The 21,097-nt window shown below is 40.3% G+C and overlaps 1 protein-coding gene across 1 annotated transcript; it reads right to left on the bottom strand.

The window, feature by feature from the left end:
- Window positions 1-964: 964 nt before the first annotated feature.
- On the bottom strand, window positions 965-19,173 carry Kcna3 (potassium voltage-gated channel subfamily A member 3). The gene is made up of 2 exons (XM_052730243.1): window positions 15,735-19,173; window positions 965-6,616 (listed from the first exon to the last, which is right to left on the bottom strand). The coding sequence occupies exon 1, from the start codon at window positions 18,867-18,869 to the stop codon at window positions 17,283-17,285; it is 1,587 nt and encodes a 528-aa protein (XP_052586203.1). The 5' UTR covers window positions 18,870-19,173; the 3' UTR covers window positions 965-6,616; window positions 15,735-17,282.
- Window positions 19,174-21,097: the final 1,924 nt, after the last annotated feature.

Raw genomic sequence — 21,097 nt, 5'->3', positions numbered from 1 at the left:
AAAAAACTTGAAAAACTTTGTTCCATATAATTAAACAAATGATGGCTCATGGAGTTGGCAATTAGAATTGTACAGAAGGCTTAAAGTTATTTCTTATAGAAAATGAAAGCTTAGAAGTAGGTATGTTCTTCCCTTTTTTTACAGCTAATCACCACACATATAAGGCTGTTTAAATCTCCACTTGTTTTTGCCTGTTTTAGATAAAGTAAAATTCCAGATGGAAACAGGAGAGTGCCTGTTTTGATGATGTCGCCATTGCTGACATTCCAAAAGCACAAACACATGGGAGGAGCTGCTGTTAGAGAAACAATGACGATCAACATTGCTGGGCACAAAATGATTGCAATGGTTAGGGGCTTGCTGGATGTTAGACTCTGTAGTAATCTAAAAAACAAAACAATAACGGAGATACAGAGAGACTGCATAGTAAAAATAAAATGTCCTGAACATCTCACTGTTCTGGATATAAATAATTACTCTCCTACTCTACAAACTTTGGAATATCTGACTATCTATAATCCATCTGATAAAAATAGGGTCATCTACACACTGACCGTAATACCCCCACAGTGTTTTGAACAGGGCAGTACATAGATGAATGTGCTCACTATTTTTAAGTGAAGTAATGTCATGATTTACTCTACAACTGGAATAAGGTATAAAGGCTCAGTATTATTATTTAGTTTTCTTTTTTGACACTTTATTGGGATTCTAGAACTGTAAGATGGACAATGGAATAACATTTAGGGAATGTTAGAAGAGGGAGGACAAGTGATAGATAATCCAAAGGCAGCTGATGCTGGCACAGTTGACAAGAGCTTAGCTTTTGATGTTTCTTCTTTTGCAAAAACAGAATAAAGGAACAAAAGGAGAGAAAGAGGGAAGGAGGGGGAAGGGAGAAAGAGAGAGAGGAGGTGTGTGAAGAAATGAAACAAATAGTCATTTGGAATTATTACTGCAATAGGACATTTCCAGGTGTTTTATTGGATTCTGTTTTTAACATTTGCAATAAACACTTCAAGTGCAATGACAAATTAAACAACAGTCATCACAAGAAAATATCACACAATCAAAACGCATAGGTAGTTACTTAACAAAAGGGCCCAAACTAAGCAGAGAACATGGTGTTTGAATTTACCTTTACATTACTACATGGTAAATTGACCTAACTCAATGTCAAAAGAAAATGAATATAAAAATATAAAATGCATGTTTGACATTGTAGTTAGAATACCATTGTTATTATGAGTAACTATTACTTCATTTCATACAAAATAATACTTGATTGACTTACCTATTTAATGGGGAAAACTGAAGTCAATGGTAGGAAATAGTAAATGCCAGTATAATAAACACCTTTCATTTAAATATTCATAGTTAACACTGCATTGCACAGAGAAGTACAGAACATATCACAGACTATTGATTTACAAGAGAAAGCAGTACTAGTGACTACCTGATATTTGAGAACAAAAATGTAGTATCTGTCATGGATGAAAACATGACTGTTCTTCATATTCAAACTGAGAAGTCATTGGGTTGTAACGTAACTTGGGAAAATCCTCAAGTACGTCAATAAATGAGTGAAAAGCTTACCAGTATTTAAACTATGGCTAATGTTAACAAACTGCTACCTATGACTTAATAATCCAGTATTTCCATATAGTTACTGGAAATGATAGCGTTTCTTTAAAACATACACTCCCTCCCCAACTCTTTTCTCTGTCTTCTCCACTCATACAAAAACAAAAGACTAAAAAAATGATTGCTATGGGGGCCTAGTTTTTTCCCCTTTGAATCAGAATGGCTGCAATTTCTCTAGTTGCTTTAAAAAACTGTTCAGGAATTAGTTGTTATGATGGACTTTTTTTTTTTTTTTTTTTTTTTGGTTTTTCAAGACATGGTTTCTCTGTGTAGTTTTGGTGCCTGTCCTGGATCTTGCTCTGTAGACCAGGCTGGCTTCAAACTCACAGAGAACCACCTGGCTTTGCCTCCTGAATGCTGGGATTAAAGGCGTGTGCCACCACCGCCTGGGCCCTATGATGGACTTTTTAAAAAGCAAGTGAAAGAGATAGAGGAAGGACATTGTTTAGTTTTGCATGATGACATTAAATGTGTATGAGGATGTATGATTTGGGTGTGGGGACTTAACATGTCTTAGTTGGGAAATCTTTGGGTATTTCATGTAGGTAGATACAGTTTGAAAGTTATCTAAGAAGGTCTAATACAATCCCAATGACTCCTTTTCACCAAAACCTTAAAATTTCAACATGTTTTGAAGTTTCATTTTGAAATATAATGGCAGTGATAAAGAACACACAACATGCCAGGGTGAAAAGTGTAAAGAGAATGACATTAAGAGCCACTTACGGGCACACGATCTGTGATAAGCCACTTGACTCTTTAAAACCTTGACTATTCTATCTCTAAACTTCAGACGCTATTAGTAGTTTGTGTGGACAGTGTTTTAGAAATTAAATCGAACATGTTGATGGTCTTTGCAATGCATAAGTATGCTATGAAAATAAACACATGTAGACTCCAAGAAACACTACACACACTGTTTGCTTTCCTTTGTATGTGGTATATATTGTATGTTACATATATAATATATAAGCTCTTTAAAATCACAAATGACAGCATTTATGGGCTAGTCCCCAAAGTAGTCTATACAGTTCTATCACAGTTGAAAAAGAGGATATTCCTATTTGGTTTATTGTCACACAATTTATGGCATTTAAGAAAAACACTTATACATTTTAAGTAAACTAAATACTTAACCTCCCCCACCCCCAACCCCAGCATGAAACAATCACACCATAGAAACAATTTACCAGAAAAGAAACACTATGGTTGTTTAGCGTGGTCAGTTCACAAATGGTTGTAGGATACAGTATTAACATGGTATGCCGGAATCACCACTTAGCACATTGTATCAACTTCAAAGAAAAACGAAACTGATGAAGTCATTCCTCACGATCACGGACACTATCACATGTTCAAGAGACTAAGTTACACCTACGATGAAAATTCAGATTCGCAAAACTAAAATGACCAGATTAAATGCTTTAGCTAATTGCTTCACTGGTCAAAATATACATTTCCTATTCCGACAGAGGCTTTTGAAAGCTGCCTCCTTTTCTGAATGGAAGGGATATAAGACTAACTTTCTTGACAAATAATCTCAGTATGACAAAATAGTTCTGTTATTCAATGGACCCCTACCACTTTAAATAACTTTCTAGTGTCTGGATTCCGGCATTCTTTTAACATATCTCTTCCTACACTGAAGCCAGCCACCAGAAAATACTCCCATTTTTAATGGGTATCGTCACATTATCTTTGTTGTGCAAAAGATATAAGCCTTCTTTCCCCAGTTGTCCACTAATGCCAAACAGAAGTGTTTGGGTTATCCCTGAATGTTTTTCTCACTCCTGAGCAAAACTAATTACAGTATGGCTCCATTGGGCCTCCTTTGTATTAAAAAATTCACAACACTTTATTAATATTCTTTTATATTATAATTATAGCTTCTGGGACCAAAAGGGCATTAACTTTTAAATGTGACAAAATTGTATCTTACAGTCAGCTATAGTTGGTATGCCAATATATCTGATTATTAAATTACAACGTTATGGAGAGTAACTTGAGAAGACATTTGTTTAGGTAATGAACTCAACATTAAAAGATGAAATGACAAATTTTAATAATTCAGCCATATATGAAGGAGAATGAGGTCTAAGTTTTTTTAGGTCTTGTCAAGGTCAAGTAGTAATATTAGGAATATAAACGTTTGAGTTCATAATCTGTTCAGTTACTTGAGAACTATGTGGCATCGTAGTGACTGATGGAGGATCAATGCATATATGTAAGTATGCATATATGTTAAGAATCTAAAATGCTATGCAATGTTAAAAGATGAAAAGAAATACGCAGATTACTAAATTCAAATTTAAACTCTTCACTTTACAGATTAAGACATTGGAGTATCGAGAAGTTAAAGGGACTTTCCTGGGGCAAATGGGTGATTGGCAGATCCAGCATTGCAATGCAGATCCCCACCTAAGCTCCCATGTGTAAAAAGAATAAAGAGATAATAAGGCAAACACTTCTGTTCTCCAGTCTTTTCCCACCCCTTTTCCTACCTTTAGTAGTGCAATAAAGTTCCTGGGACCATTTCAGCATTTCATGAACACTTTGCAAATCACCTTAACATCCAATTAATGTTACCAATACCTGCCCCATCTTGTTAGCTATTTCATTAATCTGCTTCCCTTTGGGATGCCCCCCCCCCATTTTTCATGATCCTATTATAGATGAGTGAAATATCTTAAAGAAGAAGGAATCCTATTTCCTCTTCTCACAATTTAAAGAAGGAGATATATTCATGACGCTTTCAAGGCTTAAATCTCATTTCAATTTATTCTTTAGAAATGCATAAAAATCTTAGTATGTAAGTATTCTTCAAAGCATTTTTAAAGAAATGTGTATAACAGGATTCAGTAGCTGGAAAGGGCTTTTGAGTTTGCTGAACCTGGCATGCCCACTCTGTAATTCAAGAAACCAAAGCCTAGCAAAGGTAATGACTTACCTGGGGTCCCAGAGGTAGGCAGTGGGTAAGAATGCCAGTATCCTGTTATCTAAGCTCATGCTATTTTTATCACTCATCATATGAATGTTTTGGTATGTTATACATCTGATACTGTTCTGTGCTTTTCTTTGGTGTGTGTGTGTGTGTGGTGGGGGGTGGTGGTAAAAGTCCAGGTTTTGTCTTTATTTGGACTGTAGCCTATAATCATGAAACAGATATACTATTACATATATTACATTGCTTAAAGTTGGGTCATTGTATGAAGGTAGTTCTTGCATAATTTTGCAACACCTACTAATCCTTACAAAAGCATCTGAACGTTTAAGAACCCCTGTTTTGATTCCATTGCTTTGCTGCTAACGGGGCTGTGACCCTCAGTTATGAGGAGTCAGATAATTGCAAAGGGCTCACTAGTCCCTGTGCCAGTATCTCTACCACAGGAGTGAACACTAACAAAAACAAGGTGGCGGTGGCTATATTTTCACTTTAGTCACAACCATCTCTATTGGAGACTCACGTCACGCAAATCAAAGATAGTTGTCATTCCTTTATCGTCACTAAAATGACAGTGGTATTACGGTCTCCATGTTCTGACCATGAAGAAATTACCAGGAGATTATTAAAAATTCATTTTAGACATTGCCTCAAAGAAAGTTACCTGGGTTGTATTTCTACTTTTGGGGGCTACTAGGTAAATGGCTGCTTAGTTAAGATTCTTATAGATGAATGAAATTCATCACTTGAATTTTTTAGGTCATCATAAAATTTATATTCCTGGCTTTGAAACTGATATATTTTTATAGTAATTAAACTTCTAAAAGTACTCATTTTTTATCTACTTGTTCAGGAGTATTTTGACAATAAACTATGGAAATGAATAAAGTAGTGTACATACTAAATGTTCACAGTTTGACTTTCCATAAGGCTTATGAAATAATATACAAATAGCTACCATTCTGCTGAGATGTCACAGTAAATACAATAATGGCACAGAAGTTAAATGTTCCCAAATGGGACGCCAACTTTAGGACCTCCCAAGTCTCTTTTCCAACTAAAAATTTGCCCTTTCTTAATTGAAAAAGAGTTCCATTTCTAAAAGAATATAAAAATAGAAAATGAGTCAAAGAATATTTTACACATATAATTTTGAAGGAAAAGTTATAAACATCAGATGAGATATTACATATATCTCTAAGAATGTACTTTGTCTCATCATACCAAACATTCCATGAAAATAAAATAGAACTTGATATATATGAATTGCCTAAGTATAACTAAATATTGTAATTTTAGTTAACACAGACAAATTAAACATAAAGTAAGTACTAATACATTTTTGTAAAATTAAGGTCAACTAAAACCTACCTAAAATCTAATTTGTTAATCTATCATTTTGAATTAAAAAATAAAAGACTGTTTAATCAAGCAAGGCACATTTCTTTTAGGCAAGTCTGTCTTTAATACCATTCATCTGGGCACAGTGTTACTTTCACTTATTTGTGTGAATGGGCTAGTCTACCAGTGGAAGCCTTTGGTATAATCACACACTCACAGATAAAGTTAAACCTAACCCAGAACATAGACTATAGGAACATGTTCCACAATTAAATACAGTCCAATACTTAAATGAAAAAAAAAACCCAACAACAATAGTTGGCTTGTTAGAAACACATACGAGGTTATCTTTATCTGTGACACTGATTGTAGTTTTTGGATGATTTGACTCCACCAGAATGTCAACAGTTTGAAATGATACCTTAACATTTTATTTTTTTAATTTTTAAAATTTTTAATGTTCCTCTTTCTCTCCTGCTCGATATCATTCATACCGTTCATAATATGAAGAGTACCCCCCCAGCTTTGAGTTCTTTCTTCACATGAAGCATTTATTAGAGATGTATCTCTGAATACTAACTGAAATGAAAATATGTAACTGTCACTGCACTCTCATCCAAGCAGTTTAAAGCTGAGCATCCTTCTGGTCAAGGTCACTCTGCAGTTCCTTATGTGGGGCTCTTGAGGGACCTGTTGGATAGAGAAGACTCAATAATTTACAGTATATTTAGCATTTGAAATTATAGAATTCATGCTAATAGAAAAGTTCCATTCACAAATTTTTTTAATTTTAGGTTTTCTTACTGTTACCTGCAAAGTTCAAAAAATTTCATTTTTTGAAATATTGTAGACCATATTTTGAATGACATCAACTTGCAAATTAGGAAGTTTAAGATTACATTGGTTATAATTTTTTGACTAATAATGTGCCACTAGTCCAAGCCAGTAGGATAGTATGCTTTTGGAAAAGAGAATTTATCCTTATCCTCAAGGCCATCTGACAGGTTTACAGTGATTTTTAGAAAAATGTATTATCTTCTCAATGATTTCCAAAGATTTCTGGTTCTATCTCCTCCTGTGGTAAGCTAAAATGAGAACTCTCTGAAGTGAACAAGCTTTCTGTCCTCAGAGAGGTGCTACATGGAGAGGAGTGGGGTGAGGATCTGGGGGAGGGAGAAGGAGACACAGAGAAAGGAAGGGAGTGGGGAGAAAGTTGTGTGAGTGCTAGGGCCTAGCCCCCTTTCATTATAAACCTAATAACCCTTAAAGTATGACTATGCGCAGTTATCTATCACTTTAAAGAACTAAGACAACCAAACCTTCTCTATCGGGGTTGTGGAGAACCAAGAAATAAAGGCTACATGTTTGGTGACCTCCCTTTCCTCCCATTAGAAAAACTCTTAGAAATACAGACAGTAATTTGTAAAAATATAAAAGGATAATGACAGTATGTTTTTTCAGTTTTACCAGAATCTAGATGGACTGTGGCACACAGCAGACAGTTTATATATTACAAAGGTAAGTCCCTACTGCTTTGAACAGTGTCTGATACACTGTGAGTCCTCGTTATAGCTATGTTGAGTGAATACAAAAAGGATACTTGAAAATCAGGGTTAGGTAGTCAAAACATTTGCTTAGTCTGTAATATAAAGGACACAGAGACTGCTAAATCTAGGTTGAATGTGGGAACATTATCTATCAGACTCATGGAGAAGACTGCTCTGTAGCAGGAATCTTAAATGATCTTATTAGTAAAATCAAACCTGAGGCCAGTTATTGGGGTGAATGCTGGAAGATCAGAGAAGCAGAACAAGCCACACCTACCTCACCTTGCCAGTTCCTCAGCTGATCCTGTTTCCTCAGACTGGAAGCTTCTGAGTCCTCATCTGAATGGGTCTCAGCTGAACTGCTGCTCGAAAGCCTGAAAGCTTAACCAGCTAAAAGCTTCTAGTTTCTGGTCTTCACGCCTTATATATCTTTCTGTTTTTGCCACCACTCCCTGGGATTAAAGGCTCATTTCTTGGGATTAAAGGTGTGTGTCATCATGCCTGGCTGTTTCCAATGTGGCCTTGAACTCACAGAGATCCAGAGTGATTTCTGCCTCTGGAATGCTAGGATTAAAGTTGTGAGTGCCACCATTTTCTAGCCTAAGTATCTAGTGGCTTTTCTGTTCTCTGATCCCAGATAAGTTTATTAGGGTGCACAATATTTTGGGGAACACAATACTACCACACTGTTCCTCCACTCCTGGCTTTAGCAGATGTCACTGAACCTTGGGTAAATACCCAAAGACGAGGATCTGGAATTTCACTGTGCTTTTGATGGGAGAATTGTTCACTCATCAAGCTACATACCATAGGCCTACTGTGAGCTGGGCAATCACCTGCAGAAACACTTTTCTTGGTGGTATGGATTACACTTGGTCATGTGGTCAATATTTTCTTTACACTATTTTTCTTGAGTAGAAATATTAAGAGTATATTCAAAATATACTTAATTTTTATTATGAAAATATGAAAACTCCAGTGGTTTAATTATTAATTGCCACTAATAACATGAATGATCTGGTCTCCATTTTAGAACCTAAGCCCTCATTCGTAGCTTGGTGAGCCTACAGCCTATTTGTCTTGAGATGGTTCTGCCAGGTTTCACTTGTTTTGCTACTGTTACAACTCAGTAAAAGCCACTGAGCTTCCTGTTTTAAATCTCATTCGTGTCCATTACTTCCTGTGAAGGCCTTTGAAATTACTGATAATAATAATGTAGTACTGGGGCTGGGGGATGGCTCAGTTGGTAAAGAACTCACTGCACAAGCACAGGGACCCGAGTTTGATCACCAGAACCCACGTGAAAAGGCAGGGCGTGGTGGTATGTGCTTGTAAACCCATCCTGGGGGAGGTGGAGACAGGTGGAGACCCTGGGGCTGACTGGCCAGTCAGTCTAGCCTGCTTGGTAAGCCCCAGGCAAATGAGAGATCCTATCTAAAATACCAGGGGGATAGCTTCTGAGGAATGACATCCAAGGTTGACCTCTGCTCTCTCTATACATGTGCACATACACTTGCATACATACACATGCACCCACACAAACACATATCCAGCAACATGCATGCACACATGTGCACACACATATCATACAGCATCTTAAGAGGTTATAAATGTGGATAAAGTTGTAATTCTATAGGAACAAAAAATAAAGGTGATATCTGGATTGTAATAAGGATGCTTGTGTTAGTGGATAAGAAGTGGGTTGAAGAGAAATGAATAGACATTACGTATCAAAACCAATTCTATAAAAGAGACAGGAGGTACTGTGGAAAATGATGACCTATAATTAAAGACACCTGCTCACCTGGGGGATAAGAGTGGTCAAAGTTTAATAATTATTCATTTGCAAAGAAGCAACTCATAATTCTATCAAGTCCAAAATGAAAGAAATATAGACTCAGTCCACTGAATAACATGTATTTGATGAAAAGCCTAAAGTCATTCTAAAAAATGTAGATTTATGGGAACTTTGTTCTTATGATGTATCTATATTTTTGACATCTATTAAAAGTCTTAAAATTGGCCACATTACCAGTAAGTTCTACAGTTCTAGCAGCTAAATGGTAATGAATGATCCCAAAGACTAGAAAAATTTCTTCTCTATTATGTACAGTTTTCTGATTGAAGTCTTGGAAGTTATGAACTCTTGGCAAGCAACAAAAGGTTTAAACACAACAGTACCTAAAGTTAGTAACATGAAAGATATGAGCATTGCCATAAAACAGGAAATACATTGTGAAACTGAATCAATACTACTTTTAGTAACATGAAGAATATTTAAGTCTATTATTAATAAATATCCAAAATTCACAGATCTAAGTATGTAAGTAAAATATCCAAATTTGACACAGCATAATAAACTGCTCTTCTTAAATCAGTAAAAATGCTTGCAGCTAAAAGGTCTATAGACTCTAGAAATAAAGCAATTAAACTACAGTTTTTATTTGGAGAAAATATGTGTCTTTAGTTTACTGGGTAGACGGACCCTGCAAATGTGGCCATTTAGAAATCTGACATATGGGTACTAGCAGGAAGGCTCAGTGGGTAAAGGCACTTGCCACCAAGCCTGATGACCTGAGTTTGATTCTTGCAACCCACATGGTGGAAAGAGAGAACTAACTCCTGAAAGTTAGCTGTCTTCTCACCTCCACACTTATATTGTGGGGCTGTGGGGCATACTCACCCACCCACCCACAAAATACAAACACAATTGAAAAAATTAAAAGCATAAAAAATAAGAAATTAAAATATCTATTTCTACTTTTTGTTCTATGTCATTTCTTTAAGAAGACCTAACAAGATATTTACAGATAGAGTATTTGGTCCTGTACAGGCCTATTAGATAGGCTGCTGAAAGGAGTTTCTAACTTCTGTTGGTTTACATATGGAAACTCAAACATATATGTTGATTTTAATTTGTTGACACATTTAGTAAGAAAACTATGCCACCTGGATGTGCAGAAGAAATATCCAGTTCATCCACTCATCTGATTTGCCTGGGATGGAGATAATTCAAAAGGAGTATAGAGAAATATTTCTGGGGCTGGAGCACTGGCTGTTCTTCCAAAGGTCATGAGTTCAATTCCCAGCAGCCACATGGTAGCTCACAACCATCTATAATGGGACCTGAAGCTCTCTCTGGCATGCATGCAGACAGAGTACTCATACCTTAAAAACATACATAAACAAATAAAAATTTAAAAAAATTAGTGGGAGAAATATTTCTATTCAAATCAGTAGAATCATACTTCCTGCAAAGGAGAATACATCTGTCACAACATTATCTAAAATCATGGCAGTATCTTTGTTTAACAGAAAGGTAAAGTCCCCTGGGGAATCATCTGTTTGTTGGGATTTTCTGTACCACTTGGGCTGATAAATCTGTGCACACAGGTATGAAGAGGACTACTATTTATAAGAAGTACTCTACTAGCTACTATGTAGGATCCATGGGAAACATCCTAAGTTCTAAGCACCCTTGATGATACCCATAGTTAAGTTATTTATGTTAAGGGATTCCATTACAAATGGGGAGAGCTTCTGGTAGGAATCTGAAGTATGTTACACTAAGTGGAAGCCTTTCCAATGGATAGAACTATAGGAATTTTTATTCGTAAGAGCATAGTGGGGAGTCTGAGCTCCATAGCAAAGAAAATGATGCAAGAAAACCCATACTGTCCTCCAATAAATAAATACTGAACACAAATGTATTTCAGGAACTATTCCAGGTCATGACCTCAAGGAAGGAAAGAGAAAATAATTAGTAACTCTAATAGACAGAATAAATACTATGTTAGAAGGTAGATTAAATAGAGAAGGCACAATGGGCTGCGATGGTAAGCAGACTGGCTAGGGAAAGGTTGTGATGAGAAGGTAACACACGCAGGAGGCAATGGACTGAGTCCTATGGATGATGCTTCAATGCTCACACATACTATGCAGAAGGAGCAGCCAGCACAAACCCTGCAACGTGGAGATGACTTCTACATTTTAAAAAGAGCAAGAGGAGCACCGTGGATCAAGTGTCAGGAAGGCAAATAAGGCCAGAAGAGTTAGGGAATTATGTAGGGCCATGCAAGTCACGTAAGGTCTATACGGGAAGACTACTATGAGTTCAAGGTACACCTGGTTTACAGAGTGAATTCCAGGCTACTCATGTCCCAGACCAACCAACCAGCCAACCAAACAAAAACAAAAACAAAAAAATAAACCAAAAACCAGCAAACAAAAAGCCCCCAAGACCCCAACCAACCAACCAACCAACCAACCAAAAAGAGAAAAAGATGGGTTTGATGATAACTTTCTTAGTTTTTTTTTTTTTTTTAAAAAGCTGGTGGAAAAAAAAGCTGGTGGGGATCTCATCAGGAATTCCCCAGAGACTTTGTACTGTGACAGTTCTAGTTAGAAGCTCACAGGAAGAGAAAATGCTTCCCCTATTTCCATGCGGCCTTCCACAAATGAAGGTGGGATCTCACTGTCTGTAATGCCCAAACCCTGAATAAACAATTATTCATAACATTCTTCAGATATGATGAAACACCATTTGGGGCTTATTCAACTGCTATATTACTAATGCCCAGAGCCCTAGCTGTTTTCCAGGGCATTGTTCCTATTCTTCACATAGGTTATGATAACAATATGGCACTCGAGAAAACGATGAAGCCTCTTTTCTAGGTCTCCTTTTTAAAGCATGTGATAGTGATGGTGCAAATTCTGAAGTGCAGGGAAAAAGCACCTGATGGAGAGGTAAAGGGAGGAAGGAAGGAAGAAAAGGGAGGGAGAACATGAAAATACTCTTTTGTAAATATATTTTCTTTACAATTTGGAAGAGAAAATTAGACCACAGCACCACTAAAACCCAAGCTAAACCACTGTAAACCTTCTAACAAGTTGGAATCATTAGGCTGTATTTGCAAGCTGAGAATGAGTATATGATGAATACTATTACCAAATGCTACACAACACTGACCATTTTCTGGCAGGAAGTTAAAATTTGTAAATAAGGTTTGAACTTTGTATAACTTTAATTATTTTTTTTAATTCCTCCTGATTTATCTTTCCTCAAAGATAAATATCCTTACAGAAGTTGTATAAAACACACACACACACACACACACACACACACACACACACACACGCATGCCTCAGCACAAAATAGGAAATCCTACAAACCAGTAATTCTATATTCCTTAGTTGAAAGGGCCCATTACAAAACAGAAAGGAAAAAAAAATCCCACCCTAGGATGCCATCCCTACCTAAATAGCTTTTTCCAGGTCTAGAACTTCTCACCTCTATCTCACAGTGTTTCTGTAAGTCTTCAGATCAGGGGGGACATGCTTCTTTGAATTTTTTAGTGGGAGGTGTTATTACTTCTGTTCACAGCCGAGAGGTGGAAAGGGCTTGAAACTGCTGTAGACAATGTTGAAAACTTCAACGTGTAGAAAATATAGTTCTCAAAGGAGTGACCTATTGATATGTGTCATATGTACTGTAGTTATATGCTGTGTATAAAGTTGTTGCTTGGGTGTGCTATATGACAAACATGTAAATAAGCTTTATGTAAATCATGATTTTAAATTTCCTTTACTGTGCACTCAAAAGTTAATTAATCCTGAAATTCTGTTTAGAAGCTTAGAAATGACACTTTCTTTTCCACGTAGGTGTCCTGTTTTGTTGCCATAGTTAGTGGATGTTTGAATTTGGCACAATGAGTTTAAAACACCACACAAGGAAAAAGAAACAACAAATGTCAGCTTCTATGGTTTGCTCTGGATCACTGGCTGTGGGGCACAGACATCCTCCCAAGGTAGTGTTGAGTTGGACCGACCCAGCCACATAACTCACAAGAATCTCTTTTCAACACTCAAGATGTTCAGCTAAGTTCAACAGTGAAGCCTGTAGCTGGCAAAGCTAATTGGCATAGGCAGATGTACATTCATTAGCACACACTCTAAAACTCAAATCCCTATCTGTTTTCACAATATAAAAGATTTAGAACCTTGGTGAAGGGGCTACATCCAGTATACATGACAAAATTATGTCCTAATGTTTTTTAAGCAGTCTCTTAATGACTCAGGGAGTGGCTAGCTGAGCCACTAATGCCAGCAGTTTCAGTGACCTGAGAACCTCTTTCTTTCTATCCTGTTGTAAGCAATTTGTACTTTCTTGCAAGAGTCAAAATGTTTACATTAATTTCTGGCATGGTTCCTCAGAAACCTAACCAAAGTACAGAGAATGAAAAGCATAGTAATTTATATCATATTGATAATTAAAACACATGTGACTAGGAAATAAATATAAAAATTGAGAAACACCCTTGTCCTGGTGGGTATCCCTAACATTACTGATAATAGCTTCTAAGGTTAAATCCAGATACATCAATTACATTAGAAGGAAAGTCAATCTCTGTCTGACTTAAATAACTTAGGTTTGATTCTCCTGGTTGAACACATCTTATTATTAAGAAAGGGTTAATTTTCAGTGTGCTGAAGAGAATAAGTTTCTACACATTAATTAGTAACATGGACTGAAGTCAAATTTAAAAGCCTAAGGGATTTATTTTATTTTTCAAGACACCCAATAAAATTAGCATTGGTTTTAGAGTCATAATGACCTGGCTTTTAACTGTGGCTGGGTGTCTTACTAGCTTGAAGCCATAGGGAATCACTTTAGCATCCATCATCTAGCTTTCAACCCCCTTAAAATGAAGTTAATGGCACTTGCCTTACAGAACTGACAAGTGTCCAGGGTACTGTTGATCCTTTAAAAAGGTTAATTGTGTTATTACAAAGAGGAAATTACTGATTTATTATTCACAAAAATTTGTATTGATTATATAATGTTCATAAGTAGTGATCACAAAATAATGCAATCTCTTAATTTGATGTATGTCATGAAATTATTTAGTATGACCAACGTATGAAGTACTACTTATTACTTGGATATTATAGAAAAGAAACTAAGGAACAGAGAAGTTATGTAATGTTCTCAAGGTCATGCAGTAGAAACAGGAGACAAACCCTGCTACATGACTGCAGAACAGCTTCCTTCAGCCCCTTCAGTAAGAGCCAGGGAATACTAATGTCCGAGGAGAGCGTTCACCTCACAAACACGAGGCCCTGCTTTCTGTGCTAGGCACCAGTACCCAAAACATCAAGCATCCCCAAATCAAAACACAGAACCTATAACCTTTAAGGAGTTTCCAACATGGCGACAGGAAGCAATTACATCACCTGAAAGCTATGACTCAAAACCTGTGCTAGTTCTCTGGTTAAAAAAACATAAGGTCTCCTTCAAACTCCTCTTATTTAAGAAGCACAAAAAATATGGGCTAATGTAATTTGTTTATGGAATTAATCAAGGTGCCTACATTTCAAATCAGGAATAAAAGTGTTACCTTTATGTTAGTCTTTTATGTGATTGCCCTAATGTGTCTAATGTGTCATGAAAGGAATGTCTCTCTACCAAGAATATCAACTATTTGATCAAAATGTGGATCAATGCCCAAAGAAAATCATACAGGCAAAGGAAAGTAGGTGAAAATCCTGTTCAGACACAAAGAACAAACAACAACCAGGTAAACAAAGAATTATTGCCTCTGTCTTTTTTTGTACATTTCCCTTATATTTCCGGTTATAGTCTCCATTAATATCTCCCACTCTCTCAAATGCACACATACGTTAGGTAGGCTTATGAGAGATTACCTGAAATGATTTTATGAGCTTTAAACATGAGGTTACTGTCATGTACTCTGAGGGACAGACTACATGTGCCACCAAACCCCCAAAGCAGCTGTGTATAATTCATACAACACACATAAAGCAAAATGACTATGTTGAAGTAAAATGTCAATCCTATTTCAATTTTAAGTATTTGCTTCAAGAACTATCCTACTGATACTAAGTTACTTGTGTAAATTAAAACTGGACTACTAACCCAGCAGTAGGGTCTGCCTTTTATTCATTTTAAAGGGGAAACCAATTGTTAAGAAGCCAAGTGGGTTGGTTAAAGTAATAGAATAAATTTCAGGTCAGCTGTTCAGAGGAGAATCTTCTGTATCCTTTTCCAATGAACAATGGAAACCAAAAGATAACCAGAAACCGGGGGAAAATGGAAAAAAATTCATAATGATCTTTTCAAAGGCCAGTTGGCATGTAATATAAAACTGTCTATTTTGCAAATATAAACCCAGCTATGAATGACATTTCCCTGGCTCCCTGCAAAAAGGACCACTCTTAGAGACACACAGCACAGTGCTCACCTGATTCTGTCTGTTTGCTGGCACCCCTCAGCATGTGGCTGAAATTTGCAGGTGTTCTCTCAAGGTCTGGCTATTTCCCGATCCTCCTTTTCATTGACTATAATCCGCTCAATGAAATCTGCATCCCTCATATATTTGAGGTTAATTTTGCTTTTCAAGTGCTGTGGTGGTGACAGTCCTGTTGTGGGGTCTGGATGTGTTTCTTTTTTAACGAGGAAATCTGAAGGTATCTTGCAGTAAGACTTCGGGTACACTGACTTTCACTTATGTACAGAACATGTTTATATTGCTGTTTTCATTTCATCTGTTGGCTTGCCATTTCTCTGTAAGAAGCATCTTTAAAAATTGTTATCAAATAACTGACATTTAATTCAGATCTTGCCTTTTTGTGGCTTACATGTAACATTCCAAATATGATATTTTCCTTTTTGATTCAGTCATTATAGGATAACATCAATGACTTATATAAAATATAAAAAAAAACATTTTGAGATTCATTTCACCTCTTTATCATCTTACACTTGATTTGTGCGGTTTATTCAAATAGTGTTTTTTTCTTATGAAATCATGTAAGTAGGAACCATCTGGAAAGGTTACTGTGGAAACGGCAAGGCCTGAGGGGGGGTGGGGCTAAAGAGCAAAAGATGCCATGACAACCTTTTTCGGGTTTCCCAGGAAACATGGGTTGCTATGGGAACTGCATCAGTCAGGTCCGAATTAGTAACTTCCGCTGGAAGGGGTGTCTGCCACTTTAATCTTCTTGTGACACCGAAGCAGCTTATCTCTCACATACATTAGGAATTTTTGTGGTTTCTCTTGGCAGCACTGTAAACGAGTTTCTAGACTGTTGCAGATGTCGGCTGGGGCACGTACTCACAACTTCACTAGAATCCGTGTCTCATACTTTCAAAATGCTTTGCAAACTCCAAAGAGTTAATACTCGTATCAGGACATTTGGGCCATTTCCCTTTTGGTTCAAAGTTATTGCGAACCTCCAATTCTTAGAGGAGAGATTCAAACTGAAAGACCAGTCAAAAACAAAATAAATTTATGGTGGATTTATAAGTCATGGCTCTAGTTAGACTTTCTGTCCACATATCCAGAGGCCAAGCAATTAAATAGTCCACAAACAGGAGCATCATTTAAGTTCTGCCTCCTTTACTCAGTAAAGAAACAACTATCTTTTGATGTTGAGGTTTTTAAACAGTTACTCTGAATCTTTAGTTTCATTTCCTCCCAGGATGTAGCTTTTCATAGGGTGTGCACTAGAAGTCAAGCTTTAATGTAAGTTTGTTGGTCACAAAATTAAAAGACAGGGAGAGAGAGAGAGAGAGTAAAAAAAAGAGCTGAGAGAATGCAGCCCACTTGCAGAACAGACACCTGTTTCAGTATGAAGCAATAGGGAGAGGGAGAATGAGGTGTGCTTTTCCACTTCTCCACGTCCTTTCCTTGATGAATGGTCTGGAAATGCATAAATCAAGGGTATACACAGACCAAGGGAGCACGTTCCACACAGTACTGGGCACAGTATGTCAACAGTATCATATATTAGACATCAGTGAATATCTTTTTAATGTTGACACAGGAGTTGGGATTATTGTTCGTGGTGCACGTGGCAGTGGAGTTTCCCGTTTTGAAAGGTGTCTGGGGGAAAGCGCTGTGGTTCATACCCCCCTCTTCGATCACCATATACTCCGACTTACTCAGGGTGGAGTTACTCCGGGCTTTTCGGAGCTCCTCGGCTGAAGAGGAGAGGTGCTGGCAACTTCCCACGTGCATGTACTGGGCTTGCTCTTCCCCTTCTGTCTCCCGGTGGTAGAAGTAATTGAAGTTGGAAACAATTACAGGGACTGGCAGTGCAATGGTCAAGACACCTGCAATGGCACAAAGAGAGCCCACAATCTTGCCTCCTATGGTCACTGGGTGCATATCACCGTAACCGACAGTTGTCATGGTTACCACTGCCCACCAGAAGGCATCTGGGATACTGTTAAAACCCGAAGAAGGGTCATCTGCCTCAGCAAAGTAGACGGCACTGGAGAAGAGGATGACCCCTATGAAGAGGAAGAAGATGAGCAGCCCCAGCTCTCGCATGGAAGCCTTCAGTGTCTGCCCCAGGATCTGCAGCCCCTTAGAGTGGCGGGAGAGCTTGAAGATGCGGAAGACTCTTACTAGGCGGATGACCCTCAGGATGGCCAGAGACATGGCTTGCTGCCCATTACCCTGTCGCTCAGCCAGCTCAGTGCCCAGAGTGATGAAATAAGGGATGATGGCCACAATGTCTATCAGGTTCATGATATTTCTGGAGAAGGTGGCTTTACTGGGGCAAGCGAAAAACCGCACCAGCAGCTCAAAGGAGAACCAGATGATGCACAGGGTTTCCACCACAAAGAAGGGGTCTGAAAAGCTGGAGGTCCCAGAGGCTACCCCCGACGTGCTGTTGTTGGTGGCCTCGAACACGTCCTGGGGCGGGGAGGCGGGGTAGTCTTTCTCGTCGCGGAACTCGGGCAGGGTCTCCAGGCAGAAGATGACAATGGAGATGAGGATGACCAGCACCGACACGATGGCAATGCCCCGGGCCGGCCCCGAGCTCTCGGGGTATTCGAAGAGCAGCCACACCTGGCGCTGGAAGTCTCGGCGGGGTAGGGGCCGCTCCTCCTCCCGCAGGAAGCCCTCATCCTCACGGAACTTCTCCATGGCCTCTTCGCCCAGCTGGTAGAAGCGGATCTCCTCGGAGAAGATGTCGATGGGCACGTTGACCGGCCGGCGGATGCGGCCCCCGGACTGGTAGTAGTAGAGGATGGCGTCGAAGCTGGGTCGGTTGCGGTCGAAGAAGTACTCATTGCGAAGCGGGTCGAAGTACCGCATGCGCCGCTTGGGGTCGCCCAGCAGCGTCTCGGGGAACTGGCAGAGGGTCTTGAGCTGCGTCTCGAAGCGCAGCCCCGAGATGTTGATGACCACGCGCTCCCCGCAGCAGTCCTGCTCGCCCGCGGCGGGCAGCGCGGGCGGCAGCGGCTCGTAGCGGTCGCAGCCGCCGCCACCGCCGCCGCCGCCGCCACAGCCACCCTGAGGCGGGTCCCCACCGCCACCCGCCGCCTCTGGCTCCAGCAGGTGGTCCCCGGGCACCACGGTCATGTCTGGCCGCAGCTCGGTGCGGCCGGGGCTCTGCAGGGTGCGCGCGCCGCCGCTCGCGGGGTCCTGCGCAGGGTGGGCGCGGTGGCGGGTGGAGGGCTGCAGCGGCGGAGCGCGGGAGGCGGCGGTGCTCTTCTTCCTTGCAGGCGGCGGCCGGCCCCAAGTCGCTCCTCCTCGAGCTCCCCGCCCCACCGCCGCCTCCGCCCCGCGAGCCCGGCCCGCCGCCTGTTGCTGCGGCTGCAGCGAGGCTCCGTCTGGGGCTGGCGCGGTGTGCGGGGCTGGCTGCACGGTCCAGACGCCTCCTCCCTCCTCCGCACCCCTCCCCGCGGGGCGCGCGCCCGCCTCGCCGCCGCCGCCGCCGCCGCCGCCGCCACCGCCCCCGGGTTTCCCGCCCACCGTGCGCGCGCCGCGGTTCCCGCTTCCCGGCCGTGCTCCTTGCGGTTCTTTGTCACTGGATCTCCTCCAATTTGCACCCCCTTGCCCTAGACCCTCCCGATCCTCTACCCAGCCAGACTGGCCCTGGAGGAACCTCGCCTCCTGGCCTCATTACTGGCCTCCACTTGCTCTGGACAGCGCGCATTCCCTTCCCGCGCGTGGCCCAATCTCAGGACTGTTAGATCTGTTGAAGAACCACACCTCAGCCCTGGGTTGCAGGCCCCCTGGCCCTTCACACTTTGCCTGGGCAGGAGGAAGGGCAAGTTCCAGTTGAGCAGGTAGCAGAAGGCCCAGGCAAAGGAGGAAGCAGGGCCACAAGGTGCCAGGCCTCCTGACCCTGAATGTTGTGGGAGGAGGGGGTGAAGGCTAGGTGGTTAGTTTGGGCAAGAGGTGAGTCTGGGGCCAGCATCCGGATTTTGGAGGACAGAAGATTGCTAAAACCTGGTGTGTGGGTGCTGTAAACGATTGTGTTTGGACAGGAAGACCAACTGAGTTAATGGGTACATAGGGTCTGAAGTCTTCCCAAGAGTCTAAAAAGGGGGTCCTTAGAGGCGTTCATAGACCTCACTTTTGTAAGGGCTAGTTCACCCGGACAGAATCAGGACTAAGTTTCTGGCTGGAATTAGTGAGGGCAGCCTGATTTTTAAAAGTTTGTTTTACTTCCAGTGGGAAAATAAGAGGGGGAAAGGTAAAGAAAATCCACCACATCTCATCTATGTGGTTAGATAACTCAGTGGTTTGTCTGCTGCGGGACAGACATGAGCAGCGCGTCTGTCCCGATTTTATTTAATGTCTGTCCCTCGATTTTCTTTAATGCAATGCCTCCTGTCCTTGTGTCGGGGAACTTGCCTAGGTTTAGCTGCTAATGTGGGAAAGGCTTCATTTTGCAGCTTGTGTCCCTCTTGCTTCATCTGGGCCTAGAGAAAACATGTATCCCCCGTAAACTGTTTCCCCAAATTGTTGTGGTTGTTTTAAGCCTAATTTCTGCCTCCAGACGTTTTAGAGATCCCAAGTATAAGTACTAGTTACAAAATTCTGTTTTGAATCATCACAATCATTTGCAAAAGAGGAACTGTTGTCTAGACATCTATCTACTCACTCCCTGAAGTGATCTGAAGATGCAATTTGATGTAAGAGTGATTGGTGGCCATCTTTCCCTACCACCTCTCGCAGGCGCCAAACTCTACTCATAGACCGGGCTTGCGCAACTTCTGTTCTTAGCAACCGTCAAAGCACCTTGGGAATCATGGGAACTCATCATTTGTTTGTTGAGTCGAATTCCCCAACAACCGATGCTTTGTACTTCTCTCTGCTCCAGGCAGACCTTTCTTCTGTGGAGTCCAGGACCCTACGGCGATTCTCGGGATGAGGAGTGAGGGGAAGCTGAGCAGGGGGTGCAGTCACCCTACAGGTTTCTACAGCCAGTACTTGCAGGGTATAACAAGTACCAGATTCTTTATCACTCCTTCATCTTTAACTTTACTTCCAGCCCAGTGCTGGGCATTGCAGAGTTAAGTATATTGTCAGATGAAAATACCGGGCAACCCTATAAATCCCCCTTAAACACACAACTTCAGAGCTATATGTTGTGTGATGGTCACCACATTATTTTATATACATTATGTTAGCTGGTGATTAGGGGAGCAGGTGGATGTTCATATGTAAATCCAAGGATGAGAAAGACTGCATCCTGCAAGGATAGCTCACTGAAAGGCAAAGACCCTATTTTTAAAGACTGAATGTTTCATGCACTTCTATGTCTGACTTAGAAGGTGATTTATTCTTCCTTTTGCAGG

Source organism: Peromyscus californicus, unplaced genomic scaffold (genome assembly GCF_007827085.1).
Source record: "Peromyscus californicus insignis strain IS unplaced genomic scaffold, ASM782708v3 Scaffold_9__1_contigs__length_137607984, whole genome shotgun sequence".
In the NCBI taxonomy this organism is placed as follows: Eukaryota; Metazoa; Chordata; class Mammalia; order Rodentia; family Cricetidae; genus Peromyscus; species Peromyscus californicus.
The sequence above is the reverse complement of the archived record's forward strand: the minus strand, read 5'-3'. Positions and strand labels throughout refer to the sequence as shown.

Coding starts and splice junctions, on each gene's coding strand:
- Kcna3 (XM_052730243.1), bottom strand. CDS start 18,869: ATGACCGTGGTGCCCGGGGACCACCTGCTGGAGCCAGAGGCGGCGGGT.